The sequence below is a fragment of the Pithys albifrons genome, chromosome 2 (genome assembly GCF_047495875.1).
Source record: "Pithys albifrons albifrons isolate INPA30051 chromosome 2, PitAlb_v1, whole genome shotgun sequence".
NCBI lineage: Eukaryota > Metazoa > Chordata > Aves > Passeriformes > Thamnophilidae > Pithys > Pithys albifrons.
This window is the reverse complement of record NC_092459.1, coordinates 99,061,473-99,075,238: the sequence shown is the minus strand read 5'-3', so window position 1 is coordinate 99,075,238 and position 13,766 is coordinate 99,061,473. Positions and strand designations below refer to the sequence as shown.

General features: G+C 38.8%; 1 protein-coding gene across 4 annotated transcripts in view; it reads right to left on the bottom strand.

Moving 5' to 3' along the window:
- Positions 1-4,467: 4,467 nt before the first annotated feature.
- Positions 4,468-13,766, bottom strand: part of DISP1 (dispatched RND transporter family member 1) — a 94,031-nt gene continuing 84,732 nt past the window's right edge. For all 4 annotated transcript variants that reach the window (XM_071579283.1, XM_071579304.1, XM_071579276.1 and 1 more), the window contains exons 7-8: positions 13,299-13,396; positions 4,468-8,298 (exon numbers count right to left, since the gene is read on the bottom strand). In XM_071579283.1, the coding sequence (XP_071435384.1) occupies positions 4,657-8,298; positions 13,299-13,396 (3,740 nt within the window). In that variant the 3' untranslated portion in view covers positions 4,468-4,656. The remainder of the gene's footprint in view (positions 8,299-13,298; positions 13,397-13,766) is intronic.

The window sequence follows — 13,766 nt, the reverse complement described above, 5'->3', positions numbered from 1 at the left end:
AGACAATTTTGGTTAGGGCTTTACAAGGGTTTAAGAAAGTTTGTTTAGGCCTCAAAGCAAAGCCATTCATCTGCCCTAAAGACTCACTGCTGGTAGAGTTCAGCTTGTAACACTGCCACCATTGTGGCCAGGCCACAGCAAGAGAACAAGTGTTAGCCCTGCTGCTTTTAGGAAGACAGATCAGCACCAGTTCTAAACTAGTGGTTTGGGAACTACACTCAACATGTATTTTTAACTAACAGAATTTAAATGAAAGCAACAACCAGCTGCTCCTCTGGAATATGTCTATACATTTGCAGGTAAAGTGACATTAATCAAAGCCTAAAATAATGGAATCCAAACCCAAGCTGGACATACTACCTTTAATACATTTCAGGTATACCAAAATACCCCAAATTCTGTGTCTTCAGGAAACACGTGACTCTATGCAACCTTCTTAAGTAGAGACTTTCAGAAAAACACTTGGAATACAGGCTGCAAAGCAAACAGCAAAGTTAAGAGTCCTTGGTGTGTGAAACTACTTAGTATTCAGATGTTATAGCACAGTAGTACCTAAAAACTGCAGCCTCTCTAAGCTGTGCATGATCTATGTTACAGGCTCTCCAGACCTCAGAGGCCTTTTTGTGATAAAGTGAGTGAATAAATAGTCAAAGGATAACACCATTAAAGTGAGGGTAGTTCTGCGATAGTGACACTGGATCCAAATTCATGAGTCTGTGGAGATCTGTTATGAACTCAGAGAAGGTATTGCCTTTCTTCCAGACTATAACTTCTACAAGCTGAGCTTTTTATTGCTAAGGCAGGGGTTGTTTTGCGTTGTGGGAATATGCAACACTTAGTAGGATGGTGTCCCAGCTCACTATCATAAATCAAATGTGAGAGGTATAGGCACTTCAGATGTTATTGGCAAAAGTAAAATTTAATATAGCTTGCCAGCATGTGGAAAAAATTTAAGGTCCAGTTCAATGAAGTCAGCATGATTTGGCCTGAATCACCCATCTGCTACCTATATTAAGTAGTATAACATTCTTTATATAAATAAAATACATTCAATTTTTATCACATTTGACATTTCTTACAGTGCTGAAATTTTTGTCATTTGTCAACCTGTACTTTTAGAGCCTTCTTGGATTGACTGCCAGGGCTGCATCTGGCAAAATGAGAGGTGTTCCTAATTCAAAGCACTTCAAAGAAACTCTCCCATATCAGTTAAAAAAATCAAATTAAAGTGATTATGGGTGATCATAAAAGGATGGATTTTAATTTTCTTTAAAAACACAAACAATGGAACAGTAACTTAAAACTCCTTTACATTACTCTATCAGCTACCTACCTATCTACCAATACTTTGTTCGAGGTAGCTGCTTTTCAAGTGATTATGCATTGAGTGTGGTGTAATATTTTAAAGGACATAATGTGAATTACTGTATCATTTTTTAAAAACCAATCAATGTATTACCCACACTATAAATTTATGACCTGAAAAACACAGACCGTACAAACAATACAGATAACTAAGGTATCTAATACATTATTTTTTTTTCCCCTGAGTGAAGTGAATTTGCAAGAATTGGTCTCAGATACAAGCCCCACTCCTAGGAAGATTCTGGCTTGTATTTTTCATTCCTGAAGAAAGCAAATTAGGAACTTAAGAGCCAAAACCAGACCCCTGTCCTCCCACATAAAGTCTCTTTCTTTCATTGAATAATCAAAGAGGCATCACTTTAAAGATGCTCCACATATACAAGTTCTGTAAAGTCTTTCCTAGACTGGAAAGGCCAAAAGCTCGCCTGTCATGTCTCAAGCTACATTTGTTATCACTGACAGAACAATTCCCAAACATCCCAGCCTGGATTATCCACAAAAATAAAACTTTGCATCCTGTAAAGCCAGAACCATGTTACTTCAGGGAGGAAGCACCAGCCAGTGCCAGTGGCAGGGCCCTCACCCACCTGGGCAGCCTACAAGAGAAGCACCACACTGAGCCACTGTGGTGTGCACACACACACATTCCCTGTGTGATCCCATTGTGTGGGAGGACCTCAGTGATAGCAAACTGGTCAATGGAAATTGGAGCATTTTAGGCTTATCAGCTTCCCTTGGGACTTGGCTATCACTGGCAAGTCTTCGAGAGATGTCTCAGTAGGATGTAATGGTTCTTGTTAACATTTCCTGGAGTGGAACAGAATCCCATCTCACCTTGCTTGCTCCCAACAGCTGGGAAAAATTTAATTATTAGTATTTATTTATTTCTCTCCAGAAATAAATTGCATAGCCTCATCAGCCTTCATCTGTCACTGGAATCAACTCCTGTTCTATTCCAGTCTCCAGGAGTTGCACTGATTTGGATTTTAAAAGTTACACATGAATTGACATAGATGTAGCGCACACACACACACATATGCACAAGGTGCTGTATGCCTAAGTATTAAATTTAATCTAAGTCAATGATTGCTCCTTGTCCAGCTAACCAATTTGGAAAGGACAAAGCTGTTAGCAGGGAGGCAATGGCAAAGTCACAAAGGCAAATACAGCAGTGATCCCATTCACTAGCCAAGTATGAGAGTTAATTTTAATCTTTTCTAAGAGCACATTATGTGACAACTCCTTATCTGCCCCATTTTCTTCATTGTATTAGCCTTTAAGAACGTATAAATCATAATGGAAACATAGCATTAATCTCTGTCACTTACCTCACCATTATAAAACTAGTTATTAATATAACTGAAAGTGGCTTCTTCACCCAAAATGCAGGATGGAAAACCAGCTTAGGAAAAAATCTCACTTTTGAGCTCATCAGCTCAAGAAGTCCTCTGTTCTGCAGATGCATTAGCCAAGGACCTCCCTAAGGCCCACATCTCAAAGGCGCTGCTGTGAAGGACAGCTGATGTGACAGGCACTATGCAAGCATTACACACTGCTTTGGCAAGGCTGGACTCAAACTGCACTCAAGCAGGTGCAGTGGGCAGGAAAAATGTTGGACAATTGCAATACCACAGTTTATTTCTTACCCCTTTTAATTTCTTCACATTGCTAGCACTGCCAGTCTTAGCTCTTTATAATTAATGGCCTCTGAGGTGCACAGAAAAGCCCTGGACTGCTCTCATTACAAACATTTAGAAAGAATTAGGCTCTAAATTGAGAGACGAGTTTCAAGGTAATTAAAACTGAGTTTTCTGAGAAAGAAAGAATATTTTTCTAAAATCATGTGAAACTATTTTAGCTTTTTCTGTAGATTTCAATCTCTTACTCTATTCCACTCACTGGGATATGCAAGTGCTAACATCACTACTCCCAGACAAATCAAAGTGGTTTGTTGTATTATATGAATATTCTGCATCCCTTCAACATGAATATTATGACAGAAAAAACCAGGCTTTTCCTCCAGTGATTCATTACACAGCAAGTACATGACATCACACTAGCCCATGAAATCTATCTTCTGTGTCTAGTAAATCAACATAACCAGCATAACTAAATGATTATATGAAGAGAGATTTGTCATTACAGTACAGACCAATTATGACATGCTACATATTTCCAGCTCTCACATCCACTCTCTCCCTGAATGAAGAGACCAGCAAGTATTCCCATGACTATCCATAGCTATAATTTCACCAAACTCTGTAGTTACACAGCTACAATATCTGAAATCAAATGTCTTGGTTATATGGTTTAGTTCTCTATTTGTAACTTCATCTTGAAACCTCTCTGGGTAAGAACACTCAGAACATAATATTTTAATTTATGCATTTGAGCCTTTTGAATTGACTTAACCTGATACTGTTGACAGTAAGTCTGGAACATGTGCATTAACTACACCTTTCTGCACAGCAGGTTAACTCTGTGGGAAAAAGTTCAGTATTGCAAGGCACTTCACACCCATTTTGTAACTCTTGATTTTATGTACATACATCTGTCATCTCTGTAAACTGTATTTTTCTTGTTGTTACTGAGAAGTAAATCATGTTCACTTAGTAATTTTTCCACCTATATTCTCTGGTATTTAATGGTAAAGTCTATACAGTAACTGCCAGAAAGAGCAGTTTAAAATGTTTTACTGCACTATTATACACAGAAACGCAGTAAGGGCAGTGCAAATGCTGTTGATCTCCAAGAGCATTTATTTAGATTTTGTAAGAATGAATAGTTAAAAAATATTCCAAAACAGCCTGCCCTGCAGAGCTGGTCTTTCAGACAGCCCTGAATGAACACAATTATACTCCTGCCACTGCTTCAAGGTATGCATAAACCTGGCAAGGCAGCAGTAAAATAAAGGTAAATGATGTACTCAGAAAACGTGGCCATCTCAGTCTGTCCCAAACAGTATCAATCTCACACGCCGTGGCTTCAGAAAAGGGAGTTTCTCTGCAATGCTTTATTTCTTCAGATGGTTTATAAGGAGAAATCAAACTCTAATGCCCTAAAACACCCTAAATGAACCATAATCCAGCTTATAACAAAAAAACATTCTGGACAACATCAGATTTTACTACATGTAATGGCTTTATGAAATGTATAAATGTTACTGTTCTATAAAATACATTTTTTCGTTCCAAAAGGCAATCATAATTCATATTCATTCAGGATGTTCCTTTTTAGTGTTTTAAAGTTACTTCTAAAAGAAAGACACAGGATTGCCAAATTAAAGGTTTATTATAGTGTTTTTATTAACAAACTTTCATTGGAAAGTTCTGGGCGCATTAACACAGGAGGCACATTGGCTTCGATGTTTGGCATTTGACAGTCAACAGAATTGCACTTCACTGCGATAGCCTTGCTACAACAGTGTGAACTTTCACGGGAACCCTCATTGAGAGCCTCTCTCACTGACCTACCCAGCAGGTGCTTTTTATCATTTTGGTCAGCCTTCAAAACATGTTCATTCTGTAAAAAATGCTGATCTGTCTTGCCCTCAGCTTTCTTTTTCTGCTTTGACAGAGAGGCTTTCTTGCTTTCAACCCCATTTGCTTCTGTACCACCCTTTTCATCACACTTGTCTGTCTGCTGACAGAATCCCTTTTGGTTATTTGAGACACTGTTCTCACATTCAGAGCAACGCACTATTAGAGGTCCTGCATTTCGGCAGAGAAACTGTGAGGAGCTCATCACCTTTGGAACAGTTCTTACATTTTCCTCTGGGTTTTGATGAGCATGTGTATCTGTTCTGTTTATTCTTTGATGTGCCTGAAACTGTTGCACGGACTGGAGGAAAAAATTTTTAGGCAGAGAGTTCTGCGTCATCGCTCTTTTGAGCCTTCCTTGAAGGCAACTGCAGTGGAGGACATGCTGGACTGGATGCACATAACCTTCAGCAGCTTGCTGTAAAGCATTTATAGGAGCTACAGAACTCTGGATCTGTACAGTTCCCGGTGAAGAACACTGGTAACAGAAGGTGTCACTTAACTGCTGACATGAGTGTGGACTCCATGTCACTGCCACCTGCTTATATGCATCAGGACAGCTACACTGCCTGTTTTGAGAGAAAACTGGGCATATGGTGTGTTGGTCAATAGATGTCTGCAGCACAGCTGAACCAGCAACATTTTTTATGCTTTTACTCACTTCACTATTATAGGCTGGATGCATTGGCACACATGTATTTTGGGGCCTGCTGCTGAAGAGCTCTGAGCAGATATGGGTTTCTTCGTACGTCACTTTCTCTGCAGGGTTGCAGATACTGGTCTGTGACGCTAGAGGTTCAAGCTCATAGTGCTCATGCTCCATTTCTGGTTTTTGACTTCTGGAGTCCAGCTGATACTTGCCAGCAGGATGTGATTTATTTTGACCTCTGCCTCCTTGGGCTCCTGAAAAGGTCTGAGAGAAGGCATTACACCGCAGTTTTTTTGGTAGTGGGATCTGGCCACAAGTGCCCTGGGGCCCAAGGCATCGGCACATGCACTGGAAGAAGAATGTTGCAAAAGCCCAGCTAATGCACATTATAAGCATCATAAAAGTGCCAAGCTGTGTGTATGCCAGCACTGTCGAGGGCATCATCATTGCTCCAGCTACAAATGTAGTCAAGGCAGCCATTGCAATAGCAGAACCCATACGGCTTAGAGAAAAAATGACTTTTCCCTCTCGGTCAGGGTCAGGGGCTAAGCGATAAGCCACTCCATAATGAACAGCAAAGTCTACTGATAAGCCAACAGCCACCGAAATCGTGACAGATTCTAATACATTCAGCTCCCAACCCAGAAGAACCAGAGAACCTACAGTGACAAAAATAGTTCCAGCTATTGAAACTATTGCATAAAGGCTGATGATTATATTCCAAGTTGTAAGAAGCATTACACTAAATGCAACAGCAACTGAAAGACCCATAGCAATCAGAGTACCATCAGAAAGACTGTCCTGAAGATCATAAAATTCGAGGTTACTCACAAACCAACCATTGCTAAGACCCTCAGGAGCAGAACTAAGCTCACTTGAAATCCATGAGTCCACCTCTTTGTAGAACTGATGCATTTTCTCATAAGCCAGGGTGAAGAGGTAGGTGCTTTGGAACTCCAACACCACAGCCCTGATGGTGTCATTAAGGTCAAAGCGAGGCCCTGGGGTTTTGCTGTCTAAATGGTACCCTGTGCTTCTTTCTAGCTCCATTATAGCTCTCTTGATACATAATTCAAAAACTTCTTGTTTGTATGGAAAGCTCCAGTGGCTGCAGCAGGGGTAAAGAGATGGCTCATCACAGTCTTGATTTTCCATCCACTGCTTAAAAGTTTCAATGAAGCAGCTTGTGAAGTCTTGTTCTTCAGTCTGATAAAAAAAGGTTTGATTTCTTAACTTCTGACAGAAACGTAAAATCCAAACCTGTGAAGCTGGGCTAGCAATATTAAAACTGGTATCTAGCTGCAGCTTTCCTTTGCTTTTAGGGTTTAAAGGGTCACCATTATCCTCAGGTGTGACACCCCAGATTACTGTAATTGGCATGTGGAGCTCTTCTCCATGGTGGACACGTTCAAACATAAAAAGCTTTTTGTATTCTGCATCATATCGTTCAAATGGGTGGGAAGACCTAAATACCTGAAACTCAGAGAGCTCCAATGATGGCAGTTTCATCTTTGGATTTACACACACGATATATGCTCCACCAATTGTTAAGGCAAGGAACCAGAAAAGCCAAATATATCGGAATTTGATAACAATGCATGGCAAAACTTTTTCAAAAAATATCCTGGATGCTTCTGAAACTGCAAAAATAATCTTGTGGAACATTTGGCACAACACTGTCCAGCAGGTTTTTTTGTTGTATACCCTCTGCTGAGGTTTCTTAAAGCAACTGAAAATATTGAGAAGGTATCGTTCATGTAATACAACTACAGCAGGTAGCCATGTAACCATCAAAACATAATTTACCAAAATGGCAGTGCCAGCATAAACACCAAAACACCTGATTGCTGTGATATTGCTGACATAATTAGCATAGAAGGCAGCAGCGGTTGTAAAACTTGTGACAAACATGGAAAGAGCAGCGTGCTGCAACGTGATGCTCACTGTCTCAGAGGTTCCAGCATGAGGTTTATCAAATTTTGTGTAGTTCCAAACATCACATAAGACAAAAGCATCATCTGCTCCAATCCCAACAAGGATAATTAATGCCGTGAGATTCATGAATGGAAAGAACTCAAAATTAAATACTACCCGATAGAGAAAATAAGAAATAATCAAGGAACTAATTATTGCAAACATAGTCATCAGCGTGATAAACATGGACTTCGTGTACACACACATAACTAATAGAACAATTACAATAGCTATGGCAGGATACACAGTATCCATCAACAGGTAATCTTGAAACAACCTATGTTTTATTCCAAACTCAATCCCTGTGACGGTTGTTACACCATCAGAAGCATTCCAGTTCTCAAAGTTATCTAGGTAAATACTCATCATGCTTTCCCCTTTCTCAGTCGGAGAGAAGAGCATGCTGTATTTTAAAGCTGGTAACACATAGTCAGCTGTCTTTGGGCTTAGAAAATCCTTGTCCACTAGGTAGTGAAGGATCTGGTAAACAGCATTGTACTTGGTACATTTGCGAGGCACGTTTGTACACTTGAGTTGGTCCTTCCTTTTGGCATTCATATCCCAGCAGTCTGGCCCCAGGGTTCCATTGTAGTAGTATTTGGCACATGTGCGAAGCAGCTTTAGGGTGTGAGAAACGTCCCGTTCTACAATTTTTTGACACGATGATCTGTTGTTTAGAATAGCAATATAGTTGCCCAGTGTCCAGCTGGGACAGCACGAAGCAGCAGTGGCTCTCTGGCAGAGGTCACCAAACTGGGAATGGGATCTGATCTGTATAAAGACAGGGAGAGTAAACAATCCAGTTTAAAGTAACAGTCTGAATTATTAGAAGCATTCACCCACAAAAAAACCCCAAAAAGCAAAAACCCTCAAGAAACAACCCACAAAACCAACCCAAAATGATGAAAATTCAGTTATAATCCTTCTGTGTTAACATTTTAAAAATCTTGTTTCCACATACATTGTTTCTCATCTGTATCCCCTTACATGCAGCAGACTAAATTAGCAGTAACTCAGTATATGGACTTGTTACAGTAGCATATAATTGACAGAAGTGTTAAGAGCATTGTAATTCTGTTGTTTGAAGATGCACTGTGTTTTGTTTTGTTTCTTTTCAGACTGACAACTGTTAACTCTCTTCTGTTATCTCATGCTATACTCCTGAAAATAAACAGTCATATATCAATGAAGTTTCATTCTGTTTGCAATTAAATCCTTAAGATCCTAGGAGAGGTAGGGACTTACCATCCAGAAAGAAAGGATGTGACAGTTTTACAATGACTTCCATCACCTCAGCTCTCTTCTACAACCTGGACTTTATGACTCTTTTTCAGCTCTTTCGCAGCTGACAGACACTGCCCCCAACCAGCTCATCCGGCCACCCAGGCACTGGTTGTCCCTAAGTCATGCAGGACTCCCAAAGCACAAGCACAAGGTAATTCCACTGTCATGAAGCAACCCAAAATAAGCCCTGATGCACAGAGACAACAGTCATGCCTCTGAAAGCTGCACCCATGGTGGGACAAAGTCCCAGGAGTTGACTCAGGAGTGAAGTGGAGGAAGCTGCAGCAGCAACAAAGACAGAGAAGTCCTGGGGACAAGCAGACACAAGTGGCAATTGCAGAGAGGGGACAGAGCTGCGGCATGGGGGAGGACTGCTGCTGCCAACTCAAGTGACTGTCCAAAGGTCAGGAACTCCTACCAGAGCTTTACAAAAATGATAGCAATTTTAACATTTTGGTTAAGGAGTCTCTTGAACTAAATGCCTGTTAGTCCCCTATGGGGATATTCTTCTTTCGCTTCAAGAAAATTCCAGATTTGGTTGAAGACAGTAAGAGCACAATTTAGCTAAATCACCATAAGGTACTTCTATGCAAAACTGAAAGTAACTCTAAAATTGAAGTGGAACTCTTAAGCAACAAGGTTAGATAAGACAAATTTTCTCAAGTTAAAAAAACTCAGTCTTGGTAGAGCACGAGGAAGATAAGTCTTAAAAAAGAGAACTTCTGGCTTATTATGTGTGACAAAGTAAAATTATCCTTCAAACAGTTAGATATATCTACAAGTTCACTCTTAATCAAGTTACAAAGAATGAACACGTATTAATACAGTAACATTAATAAAGCCACACACTTCAGTTTACAGGATTGAGCCCTGAAACCATTATCTATTGTATGCTTTGAATTTAGGTAATCTGAAATAAAACCACATAGTCTCCTTCTTTTTCTTTTTCTTTAGCAAAATTGCACAAGTTTATTATTAGCAATCCTTCATAACGCAGACAAAAAAATGCACTTGGGAATTCTCAGGGCAGTTATAAAAGCTTTATTATGGACTAAACTTTGTCAACCAGTTTCTGAACAATAACAAACTGGCATTTCCAAAAAACAGGATAATTCACATTTGATTGTTTCCAGATAAAAACACTCATACATGCAAACTCAGGAAAAACTGAACAACCTACTAAATAAAAGGAAGCACTGGAATAGCATATCTGTGTTTTTCATGGCACATCTCCAAGTTAGTCCTATGAGGATATAATAGGCAAATTGGGAGGAAAGGATTGTATTGTCTTCTCTATGTATTCAAGTTCAAGATGGGACAATGAGGTTTATATACTGTTCTTCAACACTTGCTGCAGGCCATAAACATTCACTGGTAAAGTAACTGCTGCCAAAGATAAAGTAACACGAGCTGGCAGCTGGAAATTAGAAATTAAAATACAAAATTTAGCTCTTGATAGCTCATTAAAATACTATGTAAAATGGTAATAGATTGCAGCATTGGGCTTTGTTGGTGATCCAGAGGAACTGAAAAGGCCATTTTGCTGTTGCCAGACCTGGTCTGCCACTGGCAACATTTTAATTTATTTTGGAACACACCAGGAAAGTAAGCAGTGCAACCTGCACACATGCTACATCTGTGGGCAGATCTGCCCCAGTGGATCTCTGCACCAACAGAGACTCACAAACACAGTTTTGGGGAAGCAGTCTGAAGAGATAATAACACATACTCTTGAAGCTTATAAAATAAAGCTTATGGTTTATAGGGAAAACATTCTTCAATTAATAGGTGAAAAAGGAACAAAACGCCCTTCTTATCCAGTAAAAAGTTAGAGCACCTCCTATAACTATTTTGCATATAAAGTTTCCATGAAGATTATAGGACTACCATATGCTGAGCAGCTGCAGGATGGAGCCCCTAAGTGTCAGTAAAACATGGTTTAAAGTAGTTACAAGCAGATGGGAATACAATTAACACATAGAGGATATACTGTTACTTCCATACTAAAGCAAATACTTGTTGGTGCTGAAATCCTGCTTATCATCAGAAAAACACATAAATTCTAAGGTGTGCATTTCCAGAAAAGTGTCTGATTTTCCCACCTTTGAATACAGAAAGCTTTCGCCACTTATTTCAACAGAAGTGTGGTTCTAAACAAGTGTGAATTCAACAAAACAACTGACAACAGCGAGAAGGGAGTCTGTAAGAAGCCCATAAGGTCACTGAAGTCATCGATTCCTTCCGATTGCTGCAGTGCAAGTCAGCATCCTCCCTGGGGACTGGCTGCTGCCAGCACTCAGCATTCACAAGCGGGGCATAGCACAGCGCTTTGTGAGTTCTAAGAAGTGTTAGAAGTGCTTGAAAACTGTTAGAAAGTGTTAATTTTAAAATGTTATTTGTAAGTAATAAGCATTTATAAATGAAAAAAAGAAAAAAGCTTCAGCCCTTTCTGAGCCCTGAATATCTAACTTTTATTATAAATTTACATACACAGACCAACAATAATCTCAAAACCTTACCATATTAATTTGTTTTGGATACTAACTATGTAAAAATCAATGCTGCTATCGTGATGCACTGTTATTTTGCTCAGCTGAGGTGTCCAATTACTATATTCTTAAGTAAATTGCAAGTAAATTACAAATAAAGATCCACAGCAACATTATTTGCAACAATTTTCTCTATAAATATCTACATAACTGTGGGTGTAGCTGAAGTAGCCAACATTTAATTTTCTGAAGTGTTCTTATTTCAAAGGAAGAGCTGGTTTCATGGATATAAAATGTGTGGTGCTTGCTTTTTGAAGTAGTTTCATTCTTCCCTCAGAAAGCAAAGCAATGTTTGAAATAATACATTATTATCAAAGTGTACATATAAGGAGGAACAAAAGAAAAATTCCTCAGGAGTAACACAGTCATTACAGAGATTATTCTTCAGATGTTATTAATTATCTTCTGTTAAACAGAATTATTATGTTTTTTTAATTCAGGTTGTATTGCTTTGCAGTGACCTATACTACCTGGGACTCACTTCCATCAGCTGCCTATCTGACTAAACTTCAACAGTTAAATGCATCTCCTCAACTCTCAATTTTGACCCTTGTAAAAGGTTATTCTCCACTGCATCTCCTGATTGAACTGGCAGTATGATTACTCCCTAGCTCAGTTAGTTCAAAACTGAGCTGGGTTAGTTTAATTACTGTATTTTGTTCACCTGGCTCATTCTGATTGAAAGAGATAAAGGATAACCACATGAGCCATCCTGTCAGTGCAATAATCTGTCATGGGGAAATAAGGGACACTTCATGAGTATGTGAGGACAAAACCCACTTCCACCAAGGGAGACCAACCAGGACAAAATGCCTGACAGCAGAGTACCAAGGGAGATTCATTATGTAATGTTTTGCTACAGCTTAACATTTTAGCAAAGCAAAAACAGCTGTTGTATGGAAAATAGTATGGGAATTTGCTAAATTAATGCAGTTGTCTAACAAGCAATGATAAAGAAATCTAATAATAAAAATACACTCATTAAATGTGTATAATATGAATTTGTTTATGATTACTTTTGTTTTGAAGGAGGAAAAATTGGAAATAAATAGGTCAATATTAACAGAATAAAGCCGTATTGCTTTATTTCCATGCAAAGTCACCAGTATGCAAAAGTTCATGGTTATTCAGTGGTTCAAAGGAGTTCACTCCAGCAAGTGACAAGCTTATACCTTACAAATATAGTATTTGAATGCTTATTTTATTTCAGCCTTTGTCAGTTAACTTCCTTCAGTCAAAACTGGGCACTGATTTCAATGAGAGTGCTAAATTACCTTGTAACACATGTAAAAGAAGGTGGCTATATAATAGCTGGCTATTCCAAGGGTTACTTTGACGATGCAAGGTACTGAGTACAAGGAAAGCCAAGAGAAAACACAACAGGGACAGACAAAACGACAAGATGTTGTCTTTCATTTTCTCAGTTCTAAAGAGAAAATTAATATTACTCTGTAAGTATCATTATCCACACCTAATGATGTGGACTATTCTGTTGATGTTCATCTACCAAGATATTCTAAACTAAGAGAGGAAAAAAATTGAGTGGCCCACTGGGTGTCAGAGAAAATTGCACGTGCTATGAGGGTGCAGATAGTTCACCTGCAGGGGAAACAGCAAGAAAAATTATTTGCTGGGAAACAAGAACAAAACTCCATGGAATATTTTATGAGGAAAGACACAGCAAAAGTTAAGATAGTCCTTTCTGTAAAAAACTCCTGAAGCAACCCTGCTCTACCCCATCCTGGATGGGATATATTAGTAGCAAAACCAAAGAAATACCCCTATATAATCTAATTTAGAAATTGAAAATTGTATTTTAACTTCTCCTGAATGCTGACTAACCATATGTCCTCTCACATGCTCCTGGATGGCAATGGGCAGCAAAACAGTTTCAAACATGCACTCAATATCTGCAAATTAAATGCTGTATTTACTTACCCTCAAGTTATCTACATTGCACATGGACTTAATTGCATTCAAATTCCACAAATTCTCTCCTTCTGTTGATGTAAACACCACTCGTGAATAGCGATCACCTGAAATTACAAGAGGGTGTTTATTGATTGTTTGGGTGTGCCTCATATCAAAGGCTGGGGCAAAACGCCACTATTCAAATGACACAGATGAAATCTTTGTCAAGTCATGGGAATTCACCTCCTTTTCAAGATGAGTTATTTATCTGTAAGACTCGTTCCACATGAAAGTTTCCATTTCCTTAAATGCTTATAGTAAATATGGCATCTTCAATACTATATACCACTTAGAATCTCTACAGACTTCTATTCAAGCAAACTATCTTCTGAAATATGACAAACAAAAATCAAAAGATCTAATCAGCAAACTATGAAATTCTTGGCACAGCATAATGGCAGTACACTGATAATAGTAATCAAAGGCTGATTTAGT